Below are 18,783 nucleotides of genomic sequence, written 5' to 3' on the forward strand. Positions count from 1 at the left end.
TTTAAGGTTTTTGAATGTGACGTCTGTGCCCAAGTACTACAATCTGTGTGCAAGTGCGGACACATGACACTCCTCTGAACAGCAAATTCCATTTTATTAAAATATATCTAACATAAAAGTTACAATCCATTATATGCCATCCTCAGATGTTCCATTTTAAATCAATTAAACATATAAAAACTAAGACTTCACATTCGAGCAGTTTTGACGGTTATTGTAAATTGAACATATTGCATGAAATACTAAATCTTCCTGTGTGTGCTGTAAGGTAAACAGAGCTTATTGCAAAAACACATTCACTGCATAATACAATTGTACAAACAAAGCACATTCATATCTTTAGCATTATTATATACAAAGAAAAACATTTACATAAAGTGACAGGTAACATCAAGGCTGTGCAAAATCCCAGCCGCCGATGCGTTTATTTTTGTCAGGAAAATCTTCACTGGGGGGGGTGTGGGGGGGGGGACACTTCCACATCCTCTTCAAACAGTCAATATTCCTGAAGTCTCATTAAATAAAATACACTGCAGTCCTTCCAGTTCGGAACTCCATTTAACATTTTCTTTTTCCTCTTGTTTTCCTTTTTCTTGAGTCACCTAGAAAGACAAACACTCAATAAGTAGATTGAAACAAATAGAACACTTTAATATCTTAGAAATTTATAAATAAGTTACATTTTACGGCTGCATAAGACTGCTCGCTTAACAGCAACAGGCAGAAATATACAGTGTGAATCGATTTAAAATGCTAAACATCTTCCAAACATTTTAATGCACATATAGAAAATACAGCATTGATAAAAAGTCAGTAACAAAGCACAATTCACATGAAGCACATAAGACTGTTAGTTTCAACAGTCCCCACTTGCAAATAAAAAAAAAAAAAATGGACAAGAAAATATGGAGAGAAGACAGAGACGGCTTTCATGAAATAACGATCCACAATGACGTCACAAATGACTCCACAAACTGCAAGGCTGTAGGAAATCAGCAGACAGTATTGTCAGATTACTTGAGTAGGTTAGTTTGATACTTTAGAAAGGTTTGGGTTTCCCAGGTTTTGACGGACATTTGAAGTCGCCACAAGATTTTCCCGGCGCTGGGAGAGCGTTAGAGCGAGGAGGTGTTAAAGTAGGACAACACAGACAAATGAAATCCAGATTCCAGTTAGACCGACAAATGAGGCGTTATTTGGAACAAAGCTCTGACGACGACCGAGTTCAATAGGAGGATACTCCTGCTTACAGTTTGCCGCCCCATCGATTGGACCTACCTCACTGCAACACGCAGCCTTTTTTATGTTTAGTGTGTCCTTTTCCACTGTTACCTTGTGGTTCAGAGAGTCAGAACGGAGAACAGAGCATTCAAACAAACTGGCCACACACTTCATTCAGTATTAGATCTGCAAACTGCCTTCGTACTCCTTAAAATGCAAGTATTAACTCAACTTTATTCAGGAGCATACACTATGATATCCCGTAGATAAAATATAAAATGTAAAAGGTGTTAAAAACAAAGCCAATAACTTTCCATTGAGACACTTCAAAAGACTAGTGCTGAAAGCATGATCTTTATTGTAGTTAATGGATGGATTACCTTGAGAACTCTTCTTTTTGCTTCGTTTAAAGAGCCCGTGTTGTTTCTTTGGTTCGGGCTTAATGGGCGTAGGCACTTCTTCAGACACCGATGGCAGAACGTCTGGCTGCAGCCCATCGGGGACGTCGTAGCTCCTGATGCCTTCTTCCAGCGGAGCCACACTGCTTTGAGGCCCTGAATGTTCGCAAGTCATAACCTCATCTCGGCCTGACGTTCTTGCAATACTGCATTTCTTCTGCTCTCCAGCTTTTTCTTTCCCCAAAGTGTCTGGTAAATGGCTTGTGTTTGTGCTGCTTTCACCTTTCCCTTCTCCCCATATATTGCTTTCGCTACTCTGAATCACATCCATATTTTCGTCGAGCGATGGCGTTTGTTTTACATGAACGTCCACGCTGATGTCCGCCGGGTCTTTCGGCGTCAGCTTTTCAGGTTCCAGGCTCGACGACCCGTCCAACGCGGCCTCCAGCAGGTCTGAATCCGAGAGAGACGACGGGCTGAGGATGCTGGTTTCAGTCGAGTCTGCCAAAAAGCCGTTTGTCTCGGGACAGGGTTGCCTCTCCTCGTCAACCTGAGGGTGTGTTTGTGCTGCATCGAGCACCGTCTCTGGGCGTTGACGGTCCTGCAGCGATGCAGGTCGTTCCTGGTTCGTCTGCGTCGTCATGGCCGGCCCTCCTGGGGGTGTGCTGGGAGGAACAACTGATCCGTCTGCAGCTGGAGTCGGATGAGGCAGTGGCAGAGTCTCTTCTGAGGGGCTGATGAAGCCGTTCACTCCTCCGGTGCTGCAGTGCTGCTCCCCTGCCTGAGGTTTGGTGGGAGCGGATATGGTGGTTGCTTCTGCCGCTTCTTCTTTTACAGGCCTTGCACTTGATCCTGAGAGGAGAAATGGGATAGTACTCAAGATAAAAGCACAATATTACACTTTGAAACTGTATTGTGTTCTCCAGAAGCCAAGAAAATGGCCGGACATGTGAACAAAGGCCAAAAGCAACTTTACAAATGGGGCTAAAGCTGGGTGAAATGACAGCAGTGCTAAAGCACAAATAAATTCAAAGCAATGTTGTGGCTCAGAATAAAGTGATCAGCAGCAAAGCCAAGAACTACGGGCGGAGGCCAGAGTCTCTTGTCCTTACCAGGTGGGCAGGTATCCCTATGCATTTCACTAGAAGGGAGGGTTTCCGAACCGCACCTTGGCCGGGTCTTCCTCAGGCTGAAACCTTTCCTGATATCCGCCAGAAGCTGGTCTATGATACAGTCATCGCTCGGTTGTACAAATCCCTTCTTGACTGAAGGGGGGGGGGCAGAAAATAGGACGGGTTAAACAAATCTATTCAAATAACATTTTTAGTGGATTTAAAGTAAGACGTTCAGCACTTACTAATTTTTCCATTCTCTCCCTTCTGCCTCTTTGACTCTTCCTCTGCCAGCTGCTTCTTCCTCTTCTCAGCCTTGGCTGCCTGGTCTTTTCTGGTTTTATTTTCCTGTCATTATGAAAGAAAGAATGTCACTTACTGCCAAGTCCAAAAATGTACATTGCAATTTGTCCTTCTAACATTCAATACAGAACATCTTCTGGTGTATTCAGTTGCATGTCCCCATCAAAAGACTACAGCAAGACTCAAATACAATCAGCCGTCAAATTCATATGCTCCCTGACCTTTAGGGCTCGGATGAATAGTTCTCTGAACGTTCTGATGGTTCCGAATAGATCCTCCAGCAACAGCTTGCTGGCGTCCTCACACAAGTAGACTGCCAGTTCACTTTTCTTCTTCTCCATCTCGGTGAACTTTTGGCTCAAAGTTCGACACGCCTCCAGATTTTCCTGTTGCAAGTAGAGGGAACGCTTTAATGTATGGATCCGGCTGCCAAAGACATAACGAATCATACACTCAGCCTTTATCTGGAGCGAAATGAAGTTTTACCTCGAGAACTTTACCATACTGCTCCTTCATCTCGTCCGATGAATTGGACACTTTCCGTAACGTCTCGGTCAGACGTTTCAGTAAGGCACCGGCTTCCGATTGTACCGAGTCCAGATTTACTCTGAGGACAAAGTGTAAAAATTATTGGTTATGCTTTTCTTTACATGTGAAGAGACATCAATATATAAAAAAAAAAAAAGTTTCTTACACTGCCGCTTTATCACATATCTCGATATCATCCGGAAGTGCCAACAGCTCTGGGTGGTTTGCCTCCGCTTCCTTTGAAAAACAAGCCAGACGCCGGGTAATTAAGGATCCCGACTGAGGCAGTGACATTATGGCAGCAGTTTGAAACTTTTCCGTACCTCCAAGATGTGATGAAGCAGCGTAATGCGGCTCTTGTTTGCCTTGGTCTCCGTGAGCTTGAGCAGAGAACTGATTTTGAATCCTTCCGCGTTCCCAGTGTGACTCCCCTGCAGAAGTGGAACGATGATTAAAATTGCAAGCTCTGTAAATGTCAGCCTAAGTAAAAAATAAATGAGACTGGGGAAAGAAAAAAAAAGAAAAAAAGAAAAAAGGGTTCTTACATAGTTGAGAAAATTTCCCACATCAAGGATGAGTCTGCAGAAACTGGGCATGAGCGTGCTCGTTCGGAGACCTGAGAAATTTGTTGTTATATTATTTTGAGTATATGATATGCATGTTTAGAATATAAAGGTGAAATCTGCCTCCAGGTTCATACGGGTAAACGTGTACTCACAGTGGCAGGCCTCCTCCACCAGCCTGACTTTTGGTTTGAGCATCTCCAAAACAGACGCTGTCTCCTCGCACAGCAACATGCACTCAATTCTCAACTGGTAACTGGGAGACAAGCAAGAAAACAAAAGAAAAGAAATGACTGACTGACTGAATTAAAATCATTTAGACCAGGGGCGTCGCACATGAGGCCGATGGACCAAAATCGACCCAGCAAATCAAGTAAATGGCGAAAGATCCAAAGAAAACACAGATTTAAAAAAATTACACCCAATTTCAGATACCAGCATGAAAACCAACTACCTTAATACTTAAAGCCATGCTGTCAGGGTGAGTTGGTAGAGACATGCGACTGGCGTAGGAAATGTTATTTAGTTATTTCACCGTTTTTTGAACCAAAATATTTCATTAAATTAGTCTTTATCTTGACATTGCAGTAATTTTCAATAGTTATTATGAAAATAGACATTTATCATGTATACTCTGCAGGCGGAAATGGTACTAAAATATTCTTCTCAAGTAAAAGCAACTCAAAATTGTTCTCAAGAGTCAAAGTTAGTTACGTTAACAGGAGAATGGAATGGTCTCTCCTGAGTAGCACAATGGGAAATATATCTACCTTGGCCTCTCTGGGCAAACAGAGCTCACACTGTATAATAATGCTGTTGCCTTTCTTGCACTGGAAGTGGTCCTTTAAATGTGGACATGGTTTTACATCCCCCATGTGAGACGAACTCTGTGTGGTCTTTGAGTCAGGGGTCTTTCAAACCTTTGTGAGAATGAAACCCTATGGAGTTGGACCATAAGGGAAACAAAGCTACCTCGGCACAGTGAGGAGGGAGGTGTAGAAACGGTCGACATTTGCCAACTTCTCTTTTTCTCCTTGGAAGGACTTCAAATTCTCGATCTACATGAAAGTACAAGACAGTGACTCAGACGTGCAGTTCTATTTTCCGTGGGCATTTAACTGGCAGACGAGGCTGCAAAGACACCTGATGTGAGGATGCAGAGCCGGCGAAAAAAAACAAAGCAACAAACCTCATGCTTCTCAGGTAGGAGTTTCAAAAGCTGTTTCAGCACCTCTACGTCGAACCTTGTTCGGTCCCCACTCTGGATCATGGCTACAAATTCCTCATTTTTACTGTGTAGGGACAATAAAATTACAGAGATCAGTGAAAATGGCTCAAAATGTGATACATTTCATTGAGCATCTCTCACCATTTGAACTGCTTTAGAAATATATTCAAATTCAAGTTCTTTTTTGGATCGATGAACGTAATCTGTACGGAGAAAAGAGAAGTACATAAGCCGTGTTTGTTGCGTGTGCTGCAGCTCTGAGGAGCCCCGTCAAGTGGTGACCAAGCGCACCTCTTTAGGCTCCTTCTTGACAGGAGCAGCTGCCCCTTTGTCTTTGTGCTCCGTCACCGGGAGACAGAAGAGCTGCTCGATACTGCTGTAGTCCGGCTCCCGAGGAGGCGGCTCCTTCTGAACCGAGGCCCACATGGAGGGACCGTCTGAGGGCGCCGAGACGGAGAGAGAAACCTGTCACGACCTTGTGTGGCTCCCATTTTGGACCGTTTTTACGTCAACCAACCCAAACGAGTCCAGTTAATGCTCGGATGTGATTCGATAATAACCATTATAGCAGAAGAGTGTGCTGCAGATTTCATTGACATTTTTAGTACAACCAATAGTACACATCTATCAGTTACACTTGGCACAGAGAGGACATGCGTCAAGCTGTACTTGCATTACATTTCTCATGATCCAGATCAAGAGGCAGTTAAACTACACAAGTCCATGGACACAAAATAACTGTCAAAACTAGTTTGGACTTTAAAAAGTCTCCATTAAATCCGGACTATCAAAACAGATTTTCATGCATTCGACTCCTGCAGAAGTTGTAACAGAGGTAACTTGAGCCACCAAAAATTTTTTTGCACCACCTACCAGTCACAGCACGCAGTTTCTGCCAGTTAAGCTTCTTCATCCTCAGCGTGGGGCATCGGCTCATCTTCATGGGCGGAGCGCACCCCAGGGCCTGGCTGCTCTGAGCAAAGATCATGCCCATGGGAGGAGGCGGCGGAGGTGGCATGCCAGGCAGAGGAGGTGGAGGCGGAGGCCCGCAGCCCATGCCTGGTAGCGGTGGTGGAGGTGGGGGAGCCATCCCTGGGCCGCAGGGCAGCGGCGGGGGTGGTGGAGGCATACCGGGTAGAGGAGGGGGAGGGGGAGGAGCACCAAAGCCTCCAGGCATTGGTAGGGGAGGGGGAGGAGGTGGCGGAGGGCACTGGTTCGGAGGCACCGACCCCGCCATACCAGGGGGCAGAGGTGGCGGGGGCGGTGGCGGGGGAGGAGGAGAGGCACACAGTGGCTTCTGAGGAGACGTTGTGCTTGCGTCCGGTTTGTCCATGCCCTCGCCGGTCTGCACGGCCTTGTCCACCTTGGTGGTCTGACCATCCACTTCATGGAGACCTCCACAGCTTTTGCCCTTGATGAACATCAGCCGCTGCAAGATCTTCTCACACGACTCCATCTGAGCTGGAGCACAAATCCAAACATTTCAGTGGCGGTCATTTGAAACGATCCCGCACAATAACCAGCAACTGCTTCGCCGAGTACAATCACCCACTTCCATACAACATCGGCCAATTAGGCCATCAGATTAGCAGACACCAGCGCTGAGAATTAATCCACATTGTTGATGTGCAGACTCACAGTCCTGGGCCAGCAGTATGGCTCTGTTAGTGATGGCCTCCAGTGCCAGCCAGATGTCGGTGCGGCTCGGCCCGAGCACCAACATCGTCTGCAGAATGGATAGCAGCTGAAGAGAAACTGGAGAGCTGCTCACCTGAACACACAAATCACTCAGACTTGGTTTCTTTTCACTTGTCAATGCAGGCAAGGCCCGCAAAAACATGGCGCAATACAAAGGCCTTAATCAGAAAGAGAAGTGTCCTCTTTCTTTAATCGAGGGCCACGTGTGCAGAAATTCAATGAAATGTGGATGAGTCACTGATGGACTGGACTCGGCTGTTGATGAGGAAGCCATTCAAACTGTGTGCACCCACCTTGTTGAAGAGTGTGGTGAAAACCTCAAGGTGATTACTCATATCAATGCCCCCATACACTCGCAGCAGCTCTTCCTCGTCTTCAGCCATGGCCTCTTCAAATGCTTCGCATTGAATAATCAAATCCTCATCCTCCTGCTCCCTGCACAGCACACACAATTCACTTATTAAATGCCATCTGCAGCTTTGAAAACAACAAAAAAACAACCTTTGCTTAAATTGTTGGCATTAATGGACTGAAATTGCAAAGTTGTTTTAATGAAAGGATAATTTCACTTGCAGTGATTTTGCCCTTTAAAGGAACCTCTTAAATTAACTGAAGCAATTAAACTTGAAAGAAATTAAGAAATGAAAGTCTCACGGCATCAAGAAAAAAAAAAAGCACTCACCTTAACTTTGGGAGCATATCCAGTAACTGAAGTCCTGCAACAAACAAAACACACAAACAAAAAAGACAATAAACCAGTCACAGCTATCATCACTTTCACTTATTCATTTTTTAAGAATGCCGATTTTAAAAAGTCATCTGCTCTTCAACTGACAGCTATAATAAGTCCTGTTTGGGGAGTTAACAGGTTGTCACAGGTGAGCAATCACAAAGGAGGCGTGGCCAATCAGCTGGCTGATTCGTCTGAGGTGGAGGGCAGAAGCTGTCAGCGGTAACACTGGTGCGTGACAGCAAAAGAGAGGACGATGCTCCTGAAGAGGATATAACCTCTGAGCCAATGCAAATGTTGATTAGGACTAGTTGTAGTGCAAAAATGCATGAACACACAATAATATACACACATGAGGTTTGCTTAAGTTCTCAGGCGTTGATCAAAATATAATGAGGCCATTAGACCTATTCTTAGCCACACTCACTGACAAATCTTTGCTCCAGAGCTCTCCTCATTTTCTCCTGAGCATTCACTTCGCACCGACAATTAACCACACTGTCGCCTTGCCCACGATGGGACTGAATCATTGTTAAATGGCAGCAAGAAAAGAAAAGCTGTACCGATAAACTCCTTTCTCATCTTATCTCTCTGCCTGAGGTCATCTGTCCCAAAGATGATGGCGTTGATGACGCTGAGGAGCGTGACCATGTACGGGACGTTGTCTGTGGCCTGCAGCTCGTTCATGATCACGCTGAAGCGATACTGTTGTATCTTCACACCCTGAAATTCAAAGTCAGGGTAAATAATGAAGAGCGACAAGAAGTAATCTCTGCAGCCTGCCACTAGAGGGCCTCAGTAAGGTAATCTGTCCACTTAAACTCGAGATATAGGATCAAATTAATACGTTCAAAACCTGACTTGTTGTCAATATACACGTGTGTTTACCTTGTAGTGGTCCAGGGCGTCAAGAGCCAGGCGATGGCCGTCCGTGGAGAACATGCTGAGAGCTGCAAGAAGCTCAAACACCTGCTTCTTCACCATGGTGTTGGAGGTGTCCAAGGCTGTACGGGACATCACAATTCCACAGACATCAGAAAAGGTTGAGGGTTTCAAATTTCCCAGTAGTTTCTCTTGACTTAAACGTCTCTCTCCACTCCCTTTCCTCCTTGTGAGAAGACCCCAACTGGATGCATTGTTTCACTGTCTTTCAGGCAACATAACACGAACTTTGGCCTCCGAAGATGTGCTGCTGTATGATAGATAAGTGTGTGCCGTATGTGTGTGTGTGTGTGCGTGCGCGTGTGTGTGTTAGCATTCACCACATAACGGTGACGTTACTTTTCTACAGACTTGTCCTCAAATAACCCCTAATGATTCCTGTTTTTTTTTAAGATGGGAGCATGACTGGAAAATTCAACTTGGCTGAATCATGTGACATGTGACTACTCTCACATACCGCTTCAAATGTTGCACAATATGTCGAGAAATAAGGCAAAGGAAACCTATGATGCTTTTTTGTGTTTTCCATCTCTTATATAATGACACAACACTGGGTATTCATAATTAATGTGGCCAAATTGTGAAATGATGACGTTTTCTGTTTAATGAAGTAGCTCCTTCTAGAAAAAAGGCCTGAGCTTCATATACTGCCTTGAAATGTGCAAATGCTGTAAATATCGACTTTTAACTCATTTAGTATGACTACCAATTTGGAAAACTATCTATCTATCAATCCATCCATCCATCCATCCATCTATCCATCCATCTATCTATCTATCTATCTATCTATCTATCTATCTATCTATCTATCTATCTATCTATCTATCTATCTATCTATCTATCATCCATCCATCCATCCATGCATCCATCCATCCATCCATCCATCCATCCATCCATCCATCCATCCATCCATCCATCCATCCATCCATCCATCCATCCATCTATCTATCTATCTATCTATCTATCTATCTATCTATCTATCTATCTATCTATCTATCTATCTATCTATCCATCCATCCATCCATCCATCCATCCATCCATCCATCCATCCATCTATCTGATACACGGATTGAAAAGAAGTGCTTCTGTAAATCAACCTTGGGAGAGCTTCCGAATGTATCCCTCGTTCTCTATGATGAAGTGGATCCCCGCCGACGAGTTCATCACCGCTCGGACGCAGCTGACGCAGGTGAGCTGCAGGAGAGCGTCAGCGATGCGGGAGCATCCCCGGCCAGACAGGCGGTCCAGGGCCTCCAGGAGGAGGTCCAGCCCGCACAGCTCCAGGAACTGCACCATCCATGTCTGGTCGCTGCCTTCCAGGCGCCGCTTCAGCCCGGAGTAGTTGACCACGGTGGGAACCTGCAGCAGTCTGATGCACAGCTCCGGGTCGGCACTCTCCAGGTTGGCCTCCTGCTGGGTGTCGGAGTCCTGCGAGGAGCCCAGGCGATCCCTGACGGCCGCCCACTTCTTTTTCCCGTCTGACTTTCCTGACATGGTGGCTGAGTACACCTCTGGAGCAGAAAATAATGAAAAACATTTTTTTTAATCTTTATATAATACATATAAAACAAGTCATTTTCTCCCACATCATATTACGTATTACCCACTGTATGTACAGTGCTGTAATTGCTATCCACACTACAGGAAGCAGGCCAAAACAAGTCTTATCAGAACGGAAACCAGAATGGGAAACGACAGGCCTGCACTTTGTGGATGAGAGAAAGATATGTCATTAGTCCAGTCATCAACGAGCTGTGCCAAACATTCCAGCTTAATCCCATCTGAAAGAGAGTCCAGCCTCGCTAAAACTCTGCACAAAGCCAGGGTCAACACTGTCTGGTCAGTACATAATCGTTACCCACTAAATAAATATCTTATCAAGAAGGGAAAACATGTTTGCAGCACAACCGGAGGGCGTGTAAAAACTTCAGATGGACATATCTGACATGAATGTACACATTCAGACGACAAATGGTCTTTCCTGGAAACATCTCAGGGCACACTAACCTCTCTTATTAAACCAGCTTAACCCCAAAGCCTCCAAAAACAACCGGCTGTGATGCATGTAACTAGTATAAACATATTCTCACACACAAACAAAATGAAGGGAGGGATAGGGATCGGGCCAAAAAAGGGGAAAACTTTCTCCAAAACAACTAAAAATACTTTCTCTCTAAGCTGGATGTGCAGGATTATGTGCTCCAGCTTAAATGGAAATTGTGAGAATAGATCCTTAAGAGTCTTGTTGTCGATTTTATACGGGCGCCGATATGATGTACGTACGAGACAGTGAGCGATGCGAATTTAACCAACACAAAGAAATTACAGCTTACACAAGTCAAGACAATGGGAGTGTCTGGATGAATCAAGGAAAGAAATTCCATGTCAGTGACAAATAAATTCTGGTGAATTTCTCTGGAAAATGATCCAGCCACTTCAGTGTGGCTGTTCCTGCATGTCAGGAAATTAGCCACACAGATACAAACAGCTTGCAAAATGGTTCGTATGACTCACTCCTTTCAAAAGGTAGCGAACAGAAGACCAAAAAAAGAGAAGATAAGTAATGACTTGAGAAAAAAAAAAAAAGAAGAAAAAAGAAATCCAACAAATTGGATTTCAATTCACTCTGAAAAGTCAAGGTAACATTAGGCCTCTCTTTTCTCACATTTTCTGGCGAGGCATTTGTCGGCTGTGACTGCAGCATTCCAGCCCGGCTGCCAGTGTGAGTGTTACCGTGGCAGCGGGCGGACAGACAATGCTTTTTCTACAATAGGCCTTGTCGGTGCTGTTCAAAGGGCTGCGTTCATCAGCCACAAAACAGATCCAGTCCCCCCCCACCCCCCTTATTCAGGCTCCTGAAAGTTGGGTCCAGCAACACTTGCTGAATCAGAGGGACACTGTGCTTACACGTCCGGCACCAGCCGGGAACAAAAGTTGCAAGCTGACACTTGTAATCTGGCGTTATTTTCACAGTCATGAACACTTGCGAAGACAGTGGGTCTCATTAAAATTCACTGTCAATTTTTTTTTGTTAGATGGAGTCCACGTCCCTGCAAAGCCAAACTTATGACTAAGACACTTCAAAGAACCTGGCGTGTGTGTGAAATGTAGGGGATGTGAGCTGGACTCCGCAGCACGAGCGAGCTTCATAGGGAAGGAAAGGGCTTTCCCAGGACAGGGAACTTGGTGTAAAACAAAAAAAAAAAACCAAAAACACACTGCTGTGACAGATCCACTTCCTCTTTTCATTTTCCCTTTTTACATTACTTCTTATTGTTAATATTTTAAAAGATTCTATGAAGAGAACTGCACAATTGATGTTACAATACACATAAACATTATATGATTATAGCTTGTCTGAATGCTGTGAGTGTTTTATCATTTTTTCCCCAGAATACATCTCCTTTTAATGATTGATTATAGAAATACCGCAACCTATTTCCAGCTGTTTTTCCTGGTTTGAGGCCTAAGTGGAATTGTATTGTATTGTAGTGGTTGCCTCACGGTCTAAACTGCAGACTGCAATGTGCTGAGTTTGCATGTTCTCTCTGTTTGTGTAGTTGTCTTTTCAACAATTATAAAAAAACATGTTAGAATTGTTTATAGGTGGGAATGTGACTGTACGTCACTGCCTGTCGCTCTGTGTTTGCTCTGTAATGGACGTATTCAGGGTGTATCATGCCTGAGATTGGCTCTTGAACAATGCAGCCTCAATCTGGATAAACCAAATCCTTGTTTTCTTGCTGGGAGCAAATGAGATTTGGAGCAAGTATGCATTGTCCCACATGACTACGACCTTGTTGTTTCCCAGATGCATTTCACAAAAGGTTGCAAAAGATTTATAATAGTAGTTTTTACATTTTTTCCCCCACGATCTATCACAACTGAAAGCAGCATTCAATGTTGTTGCCAGAAAGAAAATAGTTTACTGTTTTCTTTATCATCAGGTTTTGCCATCAGATTGAATTCGACTTGTGGATATGTATTGTATCTGACACATCTCATACTATTCGTCATTTGAATCTTTAACTCTGCTGTTATTTTCCACTTTTTTTTCTTTTTTTTTTCAATTTGTGAATCTCGTCAATTCATTGCATTGTAAATGTGTACAAACCACAGTTGCAGCTTTTTGACTTTCTCCATACAGGTTTCTTCTCCCCTTACAGAGAAAATGCACCCGGGATCAAGTCTGTCTCTCAGTGTGGAGTTTCCATGTTCTCCCTATGCATGTATGTGGTGTGTGTGTGTGTGTGTTGAAGTGAGGACTGCTGAATGTGAGATTGTGTGGCTGTGTGTTGGCAGGGTTGATGGGCTTGCAGCTTATCCAGGGCGTGCTCGAGCTTTTGCCCATAGTCAGCCGGGACGCCTCCTGCGCTCCGCCATCCTGAGGTGGATGAAGCGATGCAGAAGAGAGATGGATTAAAGTACGTGGAATTCCTCCCACATCCAGAGCTATTCACACCGAGACAAGCATCCAGATTACATCACAAAAACGACTGCAATCAAAATCCGGCATTTGCATTTCCTTTTGTGCGCCCCCACTTAAAATATCACCAACTTTCATTTTGTCGACCCTGTCTGCCGGAGCCCCCACATACAACACTAATAGCAGGCTGATTCACAGCACACAAGACAAGCCCACTCGTCGTTCTCTTCGTTGCAGCCTCCCACGCTGCAGCCCACTGCCACTGTACAGCATCAACCCTTGTGAGCGTGCACAAACAGCTCCACCAATCGATTTCCTCTGAAACATATGAAAAACTCACACAGCCAGACACAGTTCTTTTCTCTAAAACAAACACACATCAATGATCTGTGTGTCATCAATGATTACTAAATAAACTGACGGGCAAGAACCACCTTACATACTTCTCAGGTTAATTTGATTTCATGTACTGACTTGTCAGATTTAGTTGGAAGATAGACGCAATCTTATAATGATTGTGTAACTAGATATTCACCTTAAAAACACTGTGTGAACAACTGTTAAGGTAAACTTTGAGTATTTGTTAAAATGGACTTGTTAACATTTGGGGGACTGTGCAGGAAGGAGTAATTACTCAAGCTTAATTCATATTGCAGTTGTAAAGGGATAAATGAAATAAATCATCTGGGATTCATTTGATTGGAGAAGAAAAACAAAAACTGACCTCTTGTTTCCTCCCTTGTCTGCTGCTTCAAGGGAGTGGCCAACATGCCTGGAAAGTCTATACTGGCATATTTTAGAGTTGGACTGTAATTGCATACAACTCCTGAACAGTTTTTAGACATTTCCTGTTTTGGGACCAGCATTTTCTACAAGGCTAAATTTCACCCCAGCACACTGACACACACAAAATACGTGGCACCCTAATACTTGTGCACATCTGCAAAACTGAAACCTTCATTCTTGCTCGAGAGTTTGTTTTCTTCCCCAACAGAATTCCTCCCTTCATTCCTTCTTAAAGCAAAACGCCTTTCAGGGCACAGTCCTATCTCCGGGACGGATCGATCGGACTGTGAGTGCAAGAATACAACTGTTACTAGTTTGCGTGTCCACATTGCGCACTGGCACAATCTTAAGGAGATGCAAAAAAAAAAAAAGACACAGATATGCTGCATCTTTGTTACTTTACTCTGCGATTTTTTCCCCATCTCTCTCTCTCTCTCTCTCTCTCTCCTCCTCACATTAAGGGACGTAACGGGACTGTAGACACCTCACTGTGCCCAGAACAGGACACACAGAAAAAAAACAACAAACAAACACACAACAAATACACTCTTTCCTGTAGCGGATGTGCGCGTCGACAGCGTGCACTGTTGCACATCTATAGATGAAATATAGGTTGTGTATAGATGTCTTACCTGGGTTTATTCCATAAATACTCAGGCGTCTGGAGCCTCTCAGATGGGGGAGCTGTCTGCGGTCATCCAGGGGATTTATTTATTTTTCTTAATTATTATTATTATTATTATTATTTTTTTTTAATTCTAACAACAGATGGATCAGGACTCCTGGAAATGCGCGACGCTGCAGCAGGTCTGCAGAGTCTGTACGTTGTGCGGACGGAACCGCTCAAATCGCCACGGCCCCTCAGCTCTTCACTCGGTTGGCCGACTGACAGTGTCAAGTCAGCGTTCCTATCCAGATCTCACTTCCTGTCAGCACTTTCAAAAGAAAAGTCTTATTTGTGCGAGGGAAACGATCCATTTCAGTCAGATAATTGTGCAATTGTGACACTTGTGTTTCAAGCTGCAATAAAAAAAAACCCAAAAAACAAACAAACTAAATAATATAATATCAAAGGGTTAAGACATTTTGGGAGCAGGTCCATTAATTTTTCCTATAAATAAGGTGCAATTGTCAATATTTTTATTGAATGTAAGCTCAAATAATAAACTTAGTGACTGAAAACAACAGTTCTGATGTCATCCCAAAGACAGTTCTATGATAAATCTCTGAAAATAAACAAATCTTCCAACTTTCCCCACTTTATATAATGTTGCAGTATGAGGGTGCACCACATTGGTTCACAGTGTTAATAAAACAACAACGTTTTGGTATCACAGCTGTTTTGGTACAGCTCACCTGTTAAGCAGGTATACACTATATACCCACTGGAACCAGTCTGCAGCTACCAATCACAACCCATCCAGCCATCCATCCATCCACTTATCCACCCATCCATACATCCAATAATATAAGTAACTCAACACTACAATCCAGTGCACAAAAGAGGCATGAGTTAATCTTCACATAATGGTCCTTTAAATACATCAATAGAATCAATACAGTGGCAGACCTTCAACCCCAAATTGTCATTCTGAGTGATTAAAAAGTTAGTTTTGTATAAGTATTATCAAGAGATATCAGTGATAGTCTTTGTTTTTAATCACTTTTTGCGTGATCAGTGATGAAACAGTCATGGTATCACTACAATGATATTGGCCGAGAGGTGTGTGAACTGAATTAAATAGACTGGCCATCTGATCCTAGGAAATAGGTCTTGGAAATACAACATCTAGTCTCTCCTCAGTCCGATAACCAAAATGGTAAATTGAACAGTAAACATATTATTGGCCGGGGCTAAATCAATTTTTAATCTAGCTGAAGCAAAGAACAGGAACTCAAAACTATCTCTTAATGCATAAATGTTACATGACCTAAATTTTACTTAATGCACCTTTAAGAGCAATTTGACAACATTGCAGCTACTCTAAAGAAGTAAAAGTAAATCATTATTTGGACTAATCTCAGGAGGCTTAGTTTGGATTCAAATGATGGAGTGTAAAATCCTTTAGAACGCATTTTAGGTATTTTATGGGCACAATAGATTTTCCGTCATTAAATAGTTTGAAGTTTATTCCAAAGCTATATGGTGGTAAAGAGACACAACTATCTGTTTTCCCCAAATAGAAAAGTAGGAGCCACAAAGGAATGCTTATAAAAAAAGGCCATAAAATGAGAGCAAATAGTCTTTCTGGCTGACATTCCAACAATGCCGAGGAAAGGTCAGCGGATCTGCGTGCATGAAAGATTCCTCTTTGTCGTCCGATGAGGCTTCTTAACGCATGTAACCTGACCTTTAAGTGGCTGTTCTAGTTTGAAGGCACTATTGTCTGATTTCCGTCCCTAAAGTGCCTGCTGTTGTGTAACTTGGAGCTGTTTGTGATGCTGTATGCACCCCCCCTCCCCTCCTCTTCCTCTTGCTCCTCCTGCTCCTCCTCCTTCTCCACCTCCTCCCACTCCCCCATCCCATCAGCAGGACCTGACCTCAGGCGGAGAGAAGCTGTAGGAGGAAGGAAATACCTGCAATTCTCTGGCTCTGGCCACTTCAGTCAACGACTCCAAAAGGGACCAGATGAGATAACAGAAGAGGCAGAAGCAACTAATCCGAGGCATTTCTTCGGAAATTAGAGAGTGCCATAATGCTTCCATAAATAATATAATCACATTACATTTTACGGTGATTTCCTGTGACTTCCACCGACGCTATGATTCACTCAAAACGACATTTGCGACAAATGTATCTGCATTTCATTGTATTTAGACCAGATTAGACTACATCTGGTCATGTTTCCTCCACAGCTTCTTCACATAGTTACAGCAAATCTCCAACAACACTCCCATTCACTTGATTCATAAATGTAAAAGATGAATTAATTTCAACTCATTCTGGTTTTCAGATGTTGATTTACTCTCTTTATAAATTTAAAATCTCTTGCACCTTTCAAAGATGCCTCAATGTTTAGAATGGAATAGAAAAAGGTTCTTAGACCCAGACAGGAAGTTCTTTGGTCAATGAATGGAGCTGCTTGAGTACAATATCCATCCAATGTGAGCAGTTTGAGGCTCAGCGTCTTGCTCAAGGACACTTCGACGTGTGGAGAGGTAGTGACAGGGAGTCGAGCCTGCAACTTTATGATTGAGAGACCAAATTCTAAATGCTTATTGTTTATTTATTAGTTTAGTGAATATAGAAATATGGCATATAATACAAAATTATTATTATTATTGGAGGTTAGCATTTTTAAATGAGAAATTAAGCAATATTTTAGGCTTTTCTATGATGGTCCAGGAAGCCAAAACAGACTTCAAACTTTCCTGTTCAAGTGACTCAAGTCACCAGGACCATTTTCTAGTTCAGCTGCTCTGGGTTTAAACAGTTGGGATACCCTTTTCCATTTATTTTGAACACTCTTTGCCTCATGAATTCTCTCCTCTCTGTTGCCTCCTGCAGTCTCTCTTCCTGTCGAACCTGCGGAACCTGAAGATGGATTAGTTTGTTTTGTTATGTCTCTGTTTCTGTTCGTTTCTGTTCCTGATTTTTCTGAATATAACCCCAACCAGTACCAACTGGTTCTCATATAAGTCTATTCTTTCTTTTAAGATTTAATTAAATAAGTGGAACAGATTTTAATTGAATTAATTTCATGTTTTGTTGAAAACATACAGTATATTTTCTGCTGCATTGTTGCAGACAATCTTTTCTCACTCAGCTTTTTAACATGCTAGAAGTTCACTGACTCCGGACAACACTATCTACACAGTGATTATATTATTGTCGTGAGCCAAAAGGTCACCTCCACAACTCTTATGGAAGCTCCAGGCAGTGTAGCCTCTGCCAGCAAGAGTGCTTATATTACAACACCAAGGAAAATGAAGGATCGCTCTGCTCTCCGCCCGTCACTGAGAAAAGAATGGCTTCATGGAAGACTGTGTTTGGACTGAGCCACACTAAGTAAATATAAGTGGCTGTCCACTAGCTGAGCTTGTTAAACAGGATCGTGAAACACGTTTTCTGTAATAAAATGTATTATCTTCAATGCAAAAGTCAATATTGTCGCCGGGCTTTCATTTATTGGTCTTTATGTGTTTGCTCAGCTACAGCTGCCAGCCACGATTAAAGCCCTGGCTCTTTAACTTTCAGTTGAGCAACAAATATGACAGTATGAAGACACGTTTATTACATGGATGAGACTTCAGGAGGATATTCGATACGTTGGACATGAATGAACATAACGTCTCACATACTCATACAGTGGCTTGATAGCAATTCACAAACGTATCTGTACACCCGAATCAGAATGTCAGAATTTAAGTGGGATGGTCTTTGTTGTCATTGTTGCAAGTACAATTAAAAGTGAAGGTGTGGTTCTCCTATGGTGAAGAAGATACACAATAGAGAGAAGTAGAAAGTGATATAACACAGAGTGCTGAATAAATAACTAATGAATAGATTGTAGTATAAAAGGGGAATCATCACCAGAACGTAATTATTATCATCTACCTATAAAACAACATGCCATTCACAGCACAACAACACATGCACATTGAGCACTGTATCATACTACCATCATACAATTGTATGTAAATTGGACACCAGCAGCCCAACTTCATCTTGAGTGTGCCACACTGCTAAAATAGTGATGTAATGACCTTTAAATCTAAACTTTAAAGTTTTTCTTTGTTGTGGCAGAGTATACATGATGGGAATGTTTGTAATTTTCAAACAACTACTACTGAAAATGACTCCAATCTCAACATTAAGTCAATTTTAACAAAACCTTTTGGCGTTAA

General features: G+C 42.9%; 1 protein-coding gene across 5 annotated transcripts; it reads right to left on the reverse strand.

Moving 5' to 3' along the window:
• Positions 1 to 75: 75 nt before the first annotated feature.
• Positions 76 to 14,752, reverse strand: LOC308142734 (inverted formin-2). Of its 5 annotated transcripts, XM_080513280.1 has the most exons (23): positions 14,568 to 14,752; positions 9,821 to 10,234; positions 8,670 to 8,785; positions 8,345 to 8,504; positions 7,734 to 7,767; positions 7,345 to 7,486; positions 6,992 to 7,124; positions 6,227 to 6,814; positions 5,645 to 5,790; positions 5,495 to 5,556; positions 5,315 to 5,417; positions 5,098 to 5,183; positions 4,281 to 4,381; positions 4,108 to 4,178; positions 3,886 to 3,993; positions 3,729 to 3,799; positions 3,521 to 3,641; positions 3,256 to 3,420; positions 2,977 to 3,079; positions 2,732 to 2,884; positions 1,602 to 2,471; positions 1,279 to 1,332; positions 76 to 602 (listed from the first exon to the last, which is right to left on the reverse strand). In XM_080513280.1, exons 2-22 carry the CDS (start codon positions 10,215 to 10,217, stop codon positions 1,280 to 1,282), a joined length of 3,783 nt encoding a protein of 1,260 aa, XP_080369406.1. In that variant the 5' UTR covers positions 10,218 to 10,234; positions 14,568 to 14,752; the 3' UTR covers positions 76 to 602; position 1,279. The 5 variants fall into 5 exon arrangements, with proteins under 5 accessions (XP_080369406.1, XP_080369403.1, XP_080369404.1 ...); XM_080513277.1 differs by having other exon boundaries at positions 3,886 to 4,178; XM_080513278.1 differs by having other exon boundaries at positions 1,251 to 1,332; positions 3,886 to 4,178.
• Positions 14,753 to 18,783: the final 4,031 nt, after the last annotated feature.

Source organism: Blennius ocellaris, assembly GCF_963422515.1.
Source record: "Blennius ocellaris genome assembly, chromosome: 17".
Taxonomy (NCBI): domain Eukaryota; kingdom Metazoa; phylum Chordata; class Actinopteri; order Blenniiformes; family Blenniidae; genus Blennius; species Blennius ocellaris.